A 12,481-nucleotide genomic window follows, 5' to 3' on the forward strand; every position below is an offset into this window, starting at 1 on the left:
GAAATCAGTATGATCAACTTTTTGTCTTTTACAAAGAAAAACTGTATTCAAAATACAATAAACTGCATAAACTACACTTGAAAAATTGTTCAAATTGTAACTGTTATTGATTTGAAAACTTTTTAATGAAATAGAAAAATATTTTTTTACAGATGTAAGCAAAATCTTAGGTCAATAGGTCAATATATCAATATATCCCTTCTTATTAAATGATATATTACTGTGTTTTGGTAGTGTCAAATTTGGGGAGAGGACAAATATTCCAAAAATACAGTATGAGAATTAACTGCACAGTTACTACTATTGTCTACCTTGGATATTAGACAATTTGCATACATACAAAATTTGTGGAATAAGACACTTTTCTTCCCCCCAAGATGTTTCCAACTCGGACTTTGCACCAACTGTAGAATGGCCCATATATATAACATCATAAAAAGTGGTATCACACAAAAAATAAATAAATAAATGAATAAACAAACAAACAAACATGTCGATGTAATTATAATTACACATATGTAATTTAGATAATTAAAATGTAAGTTGTAAAGCATATCAGGCTACATAAAATAATTAAAAACATACTAGATATTTTAGGTCATTGTTATATTATATTACATTATATTATAATATATTAAATTATATTATACATTTGGTATCACAGAAAAAACGAAGCTGTCCTATTTTAATAACAAAAACAGTGTTATTAAAACAGTGCCATTGTCTTGGAGATTAAACCTATATGTTTACAGTGAACAAAAATGACTGGCTGCGAATCTCAGACTAGTCTCTGCTCTGGGTGAAAGCACAAACGCTCTGCGTCAAACGAAACGCCTCCTTCTCAGCATCCAACCCCTTCACATTTCCGCGATGTCTGACATCCACCCCTGCCTCAACATAGGAAGTTAAACACGCACACTAACATTGTCAAACCTGTTATTAAGATAAAATGAGCGAAATAAATCAAACACAAGTGGCTTCAGTTGTCAAAAAGGAAGCTACATCAGAGGAAATAGACTGGGCAGCTGCTAAAGCGCACTTTGAAAACTTAAAATCAACGAAACCGAGACCCGTAAGTATTCAACAGTTAAGTTCATATAAGGCGATGTGCTCATACTGTACAAGATTAGCTACAGGCAGTTTTGACAATCGTTGTTTTCGGACGTGTCTTTTAACAGCCCAAGCCGAAATATGCAGTTACTATCGCAGTTTCTTCCCGGACCTTGTTTGATATGGTGGCGGAAAGAAAGATATTTGAGGAAGAAGGACTGGAGAAGTATGTTCAACATCAGCAAGATCACGAAAATGAGCCGCTGACACCAGGACCTGCTTTACCTTTCGTTAAAGTGAGAATAACATGCACACTAGAATAACACCACTGAATACATTACGTAGACAAACTTGGACTTTCTTGATTTATTTTACTAAAAAGATGCTTCTTCTGTCACACGCTCTACAATGCGAGCGAACAACGCTGCATGTCCGATTGGAGAATTTGTTCTTTTGAATCGGATCTTTCAATGACTCGTTTGGTCTAAACGACTGATTCACGACTCGGACTCAGTCCGAGCAGTTAAGCTCAATTCAACTCATTCAACTCATTAATTTATTGAATGGAGAAGCGACTCTTTCAAACATGTCCAGTTTGGAATGATCAGAAAACTGATGAGTGCAAGCATTTCAAGTTTATGGAGGATTTGCCTGATATATGGGAAAATTAATTTGCTTTAATAGCCCAAAAGCAGCTGAATTGTTAGGGGAGCACACTAAACTCCTTTGTCAAACGATTAATCGCATAGATTATATATATATATATATATATGAACAGTATACTCACATATGTTATGTAAACACAAACATTTTTTTTTTTTTTTTGGATGTGATTAATCACGATTAACTGTTTGGCAGCCCTAATATTATTATAACTATTTGACTACATTTTTTTTGTTTAAAGTAATTACAAATGGTATAATTACGTCCTAAAACTGAATCATTCTATAGCTGAATCATTGCTGCAATATGCAAAGTGGGACGCAAGAAATTACTAATTATTAATAAATTAATAAAACTTAACAAACCACAATATCTGCCAGCAGATGTCTTTATCAGAACATGTAGAGCATGTAATATGCTATGCTGAGAAGTGGTGATGATGTAAATACCATGACACACACTCACACAAAAGTGAATGAATCACTGGTACTTTGAAACCAACTGTTCGAAAGAACCAATTTGCAGAAATGATTCCGAATTCCCATTACTAGAACACACCAATTATAACAGTGAAACTGTCCATACTGTAAGCACACAAGTTATAATAGGAGCATTTTATTTGCAGGAGTATTATTCTTCAAAACTAAAGGCTGCACTTTGGGACCACAGTCCAAGGTCCTAGACAGTGTTGGGGAAAGTTACTTTTAAAGTCATGCATTGCAATATTGCATTACGCCATAAAAAAGTAACTAATTGCATTAATTAGTTACTTTTATGAAAAGTAATGCATTATGTTACTTTTGTGTTACTTTTTGTCACCTTAACTGGGCTTGCTTAAAGGAGAAATCCACTTCCAGAACAACAATTCACAAATAATTTATTCACCCCCTTGTCATCCAAAATGTTCCTGTCTTTCTGTCTTCAGTCGTAAAGAAATTATGGTTTTTGAGGAAAGCATTTCAGGATTTTTCTTCATATAATGGACTTGATTGGTGCCCCGATTTTGAACTTCCAAAATGTAGTTTAAATGCAGCTTCAAAGGGCTCTAAACGATCCCATCCGAGGAAGCGCAAGTAAGTCAAAAGCTGTTTACAAACAAAAAAGTACAACAATGTCAGACGATTCTGAAGTTGTAGGAGCAAATAAGATGGAGGTTTTCGACATACTCTACCTTTTTTAGCCGGAGTACATTAACGATGAACTTAGATGTGTTTTGTAGTGGTGATGGGAAGTTCGGATCATTTTACCGGCTCGGACCTTTAAGTCTCGTTCAGCAAAATGAACGAATCTTTTTTCAAGTAATTTCATTCATTTTAGCAAAATATAATTAAAATGTTATGTGTTACTTCTCTAACACATCTACTGCTTACGCAAACGTTGATTACGCTACAAACAAGACAAAACTATAATGCTATAAGAAACAGAAAAGATGAATTCATTGTTTACCTGGGTCTTTAGTCTATGATTAGCTCACCTCACCTCTTATCTGACAAGTTTTCGGGTTTGAGTTGTTCGTTCATCATGTGACAGCCCCATAAGCTCAACCAATGCAGTGTGAGCTGGAAAAAGAATTGATTAGTTCATCTCTCGAGTCTTCGGGTTCGAGTCGTTCGTTCATCTTATAGGGCTGTCACGTTTTGAAAGAACAACTCGAACCCATAGACTCGATAGATGAACTAATCAATTCTTTTCTCTTATTCTCGAAACAGGTGAACTAATTCCAGTACAGAACCTAATAGGATGTTGCGCATGCGCAACTGAACGAATATCTCCCCAAGACGACTTGTTCTTCCCAAGTCACATTAAAGATTCGTTCAAAATGAACAAATCGTTCAAGAATGACCCATCACTAATTTGTAGCATCGTGAACACGCATACTAGAGCCTGTGCTACACAAGCTTTTGTGCTTAAAAAGTATACACATTTTTTTTTTTTTTTTTTAAATGACAGATCGTTTCACTAGATAAGACCCTTCTTCCTCGGCTGGGATCATTTAGAGCCCTTTGAAGCTGCATTTAAACTACATTTTGGAAGTTCAAAATTGGGGCACCAATCAAGTCCATTACATGAAGATAAATACTGAAATGTTTTCCTCAAAAAACATAATTTCTTTACAACTGAAGACAGAAGGACATGAACATGTTGGATGACGAGGGGGTGAGTAAATTGTTTGTAAACTGTTGTTCTGGAAGTGGACTCCTCCTTTATTGTGTGTTTTTTTTTTTTTTTTTTGCAAACTGTAAGAGCCTTTTAAAACCCAAAAGCCTTTACTTGCAATTACTTATTTGAAAAAGTAACTTTAAAAGTAATTTAAAAGTAATGTGTTACTTTGCAGGTACATTAAAAGGTAATCTGATTACATAACTTGTGTCACTTGTAATGCATTACACCCAACACATTTTTATTATTGTTCCACCCTACTTTTTAATGTAAAAGTGTGGAAATTGTCATTTTAAACTATATTGGGAAAGGTCCATAAAATAGCTTACTTTTGCGTTGAAAATAAGTTCTTTCTTTTCAAGAAAACTAAATTTAAAATGACAGTATAAAGGCTTGCTATTTGCAAGCCTCTTGCTAGAGACTATTTGCTTGCTTGCTTATGAAAACAGGAGTTTCTTCCTTGTTATATGCACACAGGCACTGATGACTGTAAATGAACGACTGAGGAATCTTTATCCAGAAAGTGAGGAGCTGTTTGACATTGTTCTCATGACCAATAACCACGCCCAGGTTGGGGTGCGACTCATGAACAGCATAAATCACTATGGTAGGTGTCTCTTTTTTACTGCATTGTGGTCTTGATGTTACATAAGCCTAAACAAACTGTCATAATTTTGACCAGCCCTTAACTGTTGAATGTTTATTGGCCAATTAGGTTTGCAGGAGTTGTGAAATACACCTAGCATTTAACAAAGTACAATATACAACAAGGAATGCTATTCGGTTAATAATACACAGAATGCAATGCAGTTATACTAGAAGATACAGTAGCTGAATGGTAATGTGAAAATTTCTCTTTTACAGATTTGTCGATAGAGCGATTTTGCATGACTGGAGGTCAGAGCCCAATTGGCTACCTCAAGGCCTACATGACTAATCTTTATCTCTCCAGAGACTGCAAGAAAGTCCAGGAGGCCATTGAGGAGGGTAAAGCAGTTTTCTATGTTTAGACTGCATAGATTAAAGATTAATCAAGAAGTTGCAGTACATTTGCAGTAATGATCAGTTCTACGATTGCTCCTCATACTTTAATGTCAAGTGTTTTTGGCTTTGAAGTGAAGGGAAGATTGTAATATGTCCTTTATCATGATAGGTATAGCAGCCGCCATCATGTTTAAGCCTGATATGGAGACTCAGCTGTCTGAGACTCAGCTCCGTGTGGCTTTTGACGGGGACGCTGTGCTCTTTTCTGATGAGTCAGAGATCATAGTGAAACAGCATGGCTTGGACACATTCTTTGCGCATGAAAAACAGCATGAGAACAAACCACTCGCACAGGTATGTCAGGTATTTCTACTAGATGTAGATCATGTGACTTGAGTTGTGCTTCCGTACATGGTGACAACAGGAAAGCATTAAAATACAAAGTGTAGTGAGTAACATTAGTTGAGAATATGTTGTGCTCAAATCCTCCTGAGAAGTTCATATTTATGAATGAGCTTGCTGCTCAACATTCAAATACTTGGCTAGTTCTTGTTGTAGCAGCATGCTTCAGAAACCCTCCACCTTCCCCAGCTCCACCTGTATGGATCTACTACAGGGTTTTAATAATTTAATAATACCAAAATACCAAAAATTAGCATAACTGCACTAAAATTTCGATTATTTCCCCCAAATAAAGGTTTATGTGTTCCCGTTTGTCCCTAACGAAACGATGACATGTTTTGGTAGTGACAATTTTATGGGATAACACTCAAAAAAACAAAGATGTCACTCATGAAAGTTCACCAAATGTTTCGGTAGTGACTGTTTTGGTACTTATAATTTTATGGTACAACACCTAAAAAAACAAAGATCTCACTACCGAAACTTCACCAAATGTTTCAGTAGTGACTGTTATGGTAGTGACAATTTTATTGGATAACACCCAAAAAACTCCATACGTCACTGCCGAAACTTCACTAAATGTTTTGGTATTGACAATTTTATGGGATAAAACCCAAATAAACAAAGATGTCACTAACAAAACTTCACAAAATGTTTTTGTAGTGACTGCTTCGGTAGTGACTATTACAGTAGTGGACATTTTATGGGATAATACCCCAAAAAATAAAGATGTCACTACCGAAACTTTACCAAATGTTTTGGTAGTGACTGTTTAGGTAGTGACACCCAAAAAACAAAGATGTCACTACTGAAACTTCACTAATTGTTTCGGTAGTGACAGTTTTATGGGATAACACCCAAAAAAACAAAGATATCACTACTGAAACTTCACCAAATGTTTGGTAGTGACAATTTTATGGGATTAAACCCAAAAAACAAAGATGTCTCTACTGAAACGTCACCAGTTGTTTCGGTAGGGACTGTTTAGGTTTTGACAATTTTATGGGATAACACCCAAAAAACAAAGATGTCACTACTGAAACGTCACCAGTTGTTTCGGTAGTGACTGTTTAGGTAGTGACAGTTTTATAGGATAACACCCAAAAAAAACAAAGATGTCACTACCGAAACTTCACCAAATGTTTCGGTAGTGACAATTTTATGGGATTAAACCCAAAAAACAAAGATGTCACTACATTGTAAAAAACAATTTGTTGAGTCAACTTAAAATAATTTGTAACCTGGCTGCCTTAAAATTTTAAGTTCAGTCAACTCAAAAAAAGTTTATTCAACTTGAAATGTTAAATTATACTAAGTGACAACTTAGATATGTGATTTGAATCAACTTAACATTTTAAGGCAGCTGGGTCACTTACCCATCTGTTAAGTTTAGCAAACACAAATATCTAAGTTGTTACTTAGTACAACTTAACTAAACTTATTTTAGTTGACTGAACTTAATTTTAAGGCAGCAGGGTAACAAATTATTTTAAGCTGACTCAACAAATTGTGTGTTTTTTTTTTTTACAGCATACTGAAACAAAATATTATGGAAAAACTATCCAAAAGTGTATTTAATTATAGAAAAATTGTGTTTGGCAGTGCTATTCTTTAAAAGTAACACACAGATTTTTCATACTTTTGAACACATTTACCTCAAAATGGTGGAGCCTATCTACTCACCTTTTAGGGACACATGAATAATTCCTGATCATAAATGTAGGGGTGTAGTTAAAATCAGTTTCAGCCAATGGACTAAAACATATACTGTTTTGGTAGTGACATGAAAATGCGGGTTTCATCATTTACAAAGAAAATATAAAATACAATTTTTTTTTGAACTTCACTTTTTAAAAAAATCATCAGGTTCTCTCTAATTACATTGGCTGACACTCCTGTCTTGTTTTTCTACAGGGTCCGCTGAAATGCTTTTTGGAGGCTCTAGGGAAGCTCCAGAAGAAATTCTACGCCAAAAACGAGCGACTGAACTGCCCTATCCGTACCTTCTTGGTGACGGCCAGAAGCGCGGCCAGCTCTGGGGCCCGTGTGCTTAAAACACTCAGAAGCTGGGGCCTGGAGATCGATGAGGCTTTGTTCCTCGCTGGGGCCCCTAAAGGACCCCTGCTGCAGAAGATTCGCCCGCACATATTCTTTGATGACCAGATGTTCCACATTGAGGGGGCCAAAGAGATGGGTACTATTTCTGCCCATGTGCCATATGGTATAGGACAGAAATATAACAAAGGGAAGCTGATTGAACCAGAAAAGCAGCAGAAATAAGAGATCTTAGTGAAGTTCATTATATAGCTTATACTGTTTTAGATGAAGATATTGTTACCTTACCTGTAATGCTTTACGATGGAAACATATCATAGGAACTGCTGTGTAGAAGTATGTTTTCTAAACATACATATTTTTTTCCTCGCACAAAAACTTTGCTGATGAAATTGTTTTATTAGCAATGATGCTGGAAAAATATTTTTTAGGTTATTGGACATATCAAAGGCTTACTGTATAATGCTTTGATATTTCTTTTTATCTTTTTTATTCTTTATATAGATCTCTCTATATATCTGTCTATCTATGTACTTTATTTTTTACAATTCTTTATATAGATACATAGATGCCATATTTATAAGAAATATATGGGAATATTTGTTTTACATTTTATAGGGGTTCATATAACAAGAAGATTTGCTTTACACATTAATAAAGGGCTATTTAAAAAAAAATAGAAATTTAAACACTTTTAAATGTTTTTGGTCAGTAGGTTTTCATAATAGATAACATCTGGCTGTTCAGAATGCACTGTTCTTATTTTTGAGGAAGAAAGTACATCACTTCAGAATTCATTATCATTATTAGAGTTTTCTGTGCAATTCAGGATGATTATGTGCCCATTATGGTGCTTTTGGTTGCAAACGTTTACTGTGGTGATATGTTCTCATCAGTGTTCTCCGGGGTTAATTTGCTTTCCACACGTTGCTTGTTTTGCAAATGACAGTTACATAATGTGTTGACGTCTATGCTTGTATTAAAATGATCAAAAACACTATTGATTGGTATTAAGGTTATGTTGCATGTCACTGAATTACATAATAATTTTGTAAAGCTGTTATGTGATGCCAGCATAAGCTTCCAAACTCCAGATGTAAATGCACTGCCATTTGTATGTTTACAAATGTGACCAAGCAGTTTCACTAAATTTTTCATTTTTTTTTTGCTGCATTGGTTTTGTTTTGGTTTCAGGCTGTTTTTTTTTTTTGGTGGGGTGGGGGGTGGGGGGGTTAGATACAACTGAATTCCAGACTTGTAATCATGATAAATAAAGTTTAAAAAAAAAAAAAAAAAAAAAAGGTGTCCACTTGCTTAAACAAGTAGTTAACTGGCTCGCTTTCATGTTGTTCCAAACCTGTATTGCGTTCTACTATGGAGCATAAAAGGAGATGTTTTGAAAAATGTTTCTGCTGATTTTTTCTATACAATGATATAGCATATTATGACCATAAAAATAGTCCATACAACTTGCACAAAGTGCTGTATGAACAGGAACAGCTAAAAATGTAAGCAATTCTTGGCTTGAAAGCTTACCCTCCACTACAGCTCTTAAAGGGGTCATGATATTGATTTTCTTATTATTTTAATATGTTCCTGAGGTTTAAGTATATGTGTAAAAATGATGATATTTTTAACCTCTTTCTAACCCAACCTGTTTTAAGGAGTGTCCTTTAAGGCTTGTCAGTAATCAGCTAGTGTTATGCTTGGCTAATGTCACTGCAGAGGAAACAGTATCAACGCCCCTTCACTACTGCATGTGTTTTGACAACATAATCAAGATAAAATTGGTAATTTCCAGGCAAAACATTATGAAAATATTTACTTACCGTTTGTGATGCAACTCAAATTGTTAGAATGGCCAAGGATCAGCAATCTCCACATAAAACTAATCAGACAGACCAAACTGTAAGTCATAAAGACTTGAAACTTGGAGGGATAATAGTACTCACACTGTCTACAACATCACGAAGGCTCGCATAATTGGTCTGACCATTTTTCAAGGGCGTAAATGATTGTGCATTGTGCGTTTTTTTCACACATACGTACAATATTTGAATCATACAATAGACCTTCTCATTCTGGACAACTTTGCCTCTAGAACCACTGCTGTTAGTCAAACTGTTTTTTAGATGATTGAGAAAATGTAAACAAAACCCTACATTTTCGACTCCTAGATATTTCACTCTGGAAAAACCACTGCAGCACAAATCTCTGGACTCTCTAGGTCAATAATTATCAAAAAAATGTTTAAATTTACCCTTTGGGAAGCTATAATGGGGTCGTTTAGAAAGGGGGCCTGTCCAAATATACCCAAAAGCCTATAAAGCCTAAATAAAAACTCAAAACTTCACAAAACCTGGTGAGCACATGCGACAGCTGATTCTAAGCAAGCATGCAAAGTTTTAGGGAGATTGGACCACGGCTGGTGATATTGCAGTTAAAAAGGATTCAAAAACACTGTATTTCTATGGCAAATGATCTGTTTTTGCCAAAAATGTTTTTTTTAAATCTTTGATTTAGGTGGTTACAGGCTCGCTAAATAATATTTAATGTCTTTTTTCATATGTGCTTAAATACCTTAAAGCACATGAACCCTGGTAATTGCAGCTTGCAGCTATATATATATATATATATATATATTAATTTTTATTTATTTAAAAAAAAAAAAACATTGCTACATTGCCTTGTCTTGTAATTAAAGTCTTGCATATTTGTGTATATAAATAACCATTTGATGCATATTGTATGTTTTATATGCAGCGAAAATAAAATAATATATATGACTGAAATTTTACAATTGTCAGCAAGTGGCCTATCTAGACGCAATGTTTAAAAAATGACATGAAGCCGAGTGCACACACACTGCAGTGAGTATTGAACACACACCTGCCATTGCTCGAGTTTACCTCAGTTGTGGATAATGAGTAATGAGGATGGAAGAGAGCAGTGTTTATTCGCTCCCCCACCTATATTTCCTGCTGGTACTAAAAATCAAACTTACAACCTTCAGGTTATAAGTCCAACTCTTTAACCATTAGGCCACAAGTGCCCACAGCTAAGTAAGCAAGCAGGCAAAATGAACCTGGGGTCCTCTATAATTTCCAGTTCTTTACAATAACAAGTCTCTTGAACAGGACAAACTTTGAATTCTGAATGGGAAGTAGGAAATTTCCGATAGCAAGTGAAGGCAGCATAAACTTTGCAAGAAAGTAGACCTTGAGGGCCAGAACTGAGAACTAATGAGCTTAATGAACACCCGCCTTGAAGGCACAAGTTGCACTTGAATGCAGCAATAGTCATTGAATATTCAGCACCACAACAACACACATTGACAACCTTTGTCAAAAAAACAAAAAAAAAACACAAACAGTCCAAAGTTCCAGTGTGTTTTGACAGACAACAGACTACAAAATTATGTTGCCATCAGTACAACTGAATTGCAGTATGGAGTACCACAAGGCTCAGTACTAGGACCACTACTTTTCATGCTTTAACTTTGGAGATATCATCAGATAACATGTTGTTAGCTTTCACTGTTATGCTGATGATGCCCAGCTGTATATTTCTTTGTGGCTTAACGAAACATACCAATTCGCACAAATACCGGAATGCAGCTGATATAAAAAACTTGGATGGCTTTTTCTAATGAATCAAAGAGGTGTTAATTATTGGACCAAAAGCTTCTGCATGTAATAACCTAGAATACTGTCTAAGAGTTGATGGCTGCACTGTCAATTCTTTGTCATCAGTTAGGAGCCTAGGTATGCCACCCTTGAGAAAATTAACTACGGTATTATTATAGTAAAAGTGTTGTAACCTGGTTTTTGGTGCATTGACCATTTGCATAACCATAGTTTTATGACAAATAACATGGTTAAACTATAAACTATATGGTTAGTGTAGCAAGACCATCGTTAATTTGTGGTTATCATGATTTAACTATAGTAACCATGTTTTGTGGTTAATTTTCATAAGGGCGTGTTTCTAGCATTTGTAAAACCGCATTGTTCCATCATTAAAATGTATGTAAATTATGACCTATGCTCACAATGTCAAGTGCAGTAAGATAAATTCTTGCGTTCATGACCTTAAGATTATTGTAATGCTTTATTGGGTGGTTGCTCTGTGTGCTTAATAAACAAACTCCAGCTGATCCAAAATGCAGCAGCTAGAGTCCTTACTAGAGCCAGAAAGTATAATCATATTAGCCTGGTTCTGTCAACACTGCACTGGCTTCCTATTGAACATCATATACACTTTAAAGTCTTGCTAATTATTTATTAAGCCCTGAATGGTTTAGCTCCTCAGTACTTAAATGAGCTCATATCGCATTATAGACCTTCGCGTCTGCTGTGATCTCAAAACTCTCACCATTTGATCCTTTTCCTAATTAGCGCCCAAACTCTGGAACAAACTAACAATGGAACAATGACATCACATTTTACAAATCCTGCGAATGGCTTTTTCCGAGACACTGCTCGCAAATTATGGGGAATAAATAAAAAAAGGAGGGGGTGGAATAAATAAAAAAGGAGGGGGTGGATTTTTATCATTATAGAGTGTTTTTACGAATCATGATGTGTTACCAAACAAACAAACAGCATATTTTATTGCTGATGAAAATGGTCAAATATTGTCATGTGTTGAGCTGTACCAATCGGTCGGACGGGAGAAAATGTGGAGTACTATAGACTGCCAAAAGTTATAACAAATCAAGGAGAAGAGTGCAAAAAACTGAGGAACAAAAGGCGTTTGTGGTTGGTCAAACTGAACCAGGATTTCCAGGGCACGAATCTTGACAACATTCATGTTGTTCTTATCATTTCCAGTCATGTAGGTGAAATATTAGGCTAATTTCTTAATTAATACCGCTCGTATGTATGTTTACCACATATTGACTTTAGTTTGTCAAAATAATGCGGCCTTTCATGCTTACTAAGTTCTTCTCTATATGATTTAGCAGCTTCCACACGTTTTTTCCATGGTTTAGACAGTATAAATTAGCAGAACAACGTATTCAGTAGTACATTAACCATGCAATCCATGCTGTTGTTTACATCCAAGTATCGCCAATATGGCCGCGCATCCGGGTAACTGACCAAAACGTGATGTAAGTGCAAACCCTCTGTAGGGTGTTTGTGTACACACACTTCAAACACACATT

General features: G+C 35.4%; 1 protein-coding gene across 1 annotated transcript; it reads left to right on the forward strand.

Moving 5' to 3' along the window:
• Positions 1–861: 861 nt before the first annotated feature.
• Positions 862–8,695, forward strand: nt5c1bb (5'-nucleotidase, cytosolic IB b). The gene is made up of 6 exons (XM_051092214.1): positions 862–1,072; positions 1,179–1,346; positions 4,351–4,480; positions 4,738–4,860; positions 5,027–5,211; positions 7,174–8,695. Exons 1-6 carry the CDS (start codon positions 950–952, stop codon positions 7,537–7,539), a joined length of 1,095 nt encoding a protein of 364 aa, XP_050948171.1. The 5' UTR covers positions 862–949; the 3' UTR covers positions 7,540–8,695.
• The last annotated feature ends 3,786 nt before the right edge of the window (positions 8,696–12,481 follow it).

This window comes from Labeo rohita, chromosome 20 (assembly GCF_022985175.1).
Source record: "Labeo rohita strain BAU-BD-2019 chromosome 20, IGBB_LRoh.1.0, whole genome shotgun sequence".
NCBI classification, from domain to species: Eukaryota; Metazoa; Chordata; class Actinopteri; order Cypriniformes; family Cyprinidae; genus Labeo; species Labeo rohita.

Bases quoted from the DNA above. Each gene is read 5' to 3' on its own strand.
- nt5c1bb (XM_051092214.1), top strand. From the start codon at position 950: ATGAGCGAAATAAATCAAACACAAGTGGCTTCAGTTGTCAAAAAGGAA. The intron at 1,073-1,178 runs GTAAGTATTCAA...GTCTTTTAACAG, and splicing joins AATCAACGAAACCGAGACCC to CCCAAGCCGAAATATGCAGT. The intron at 4,481-4,737 runs GTAGGTGTCTCT...TCTCTTTTACAG, and splicing joins GAACAGCATAAATCACTATG to ATTTGTCGATAGAGCGATTT.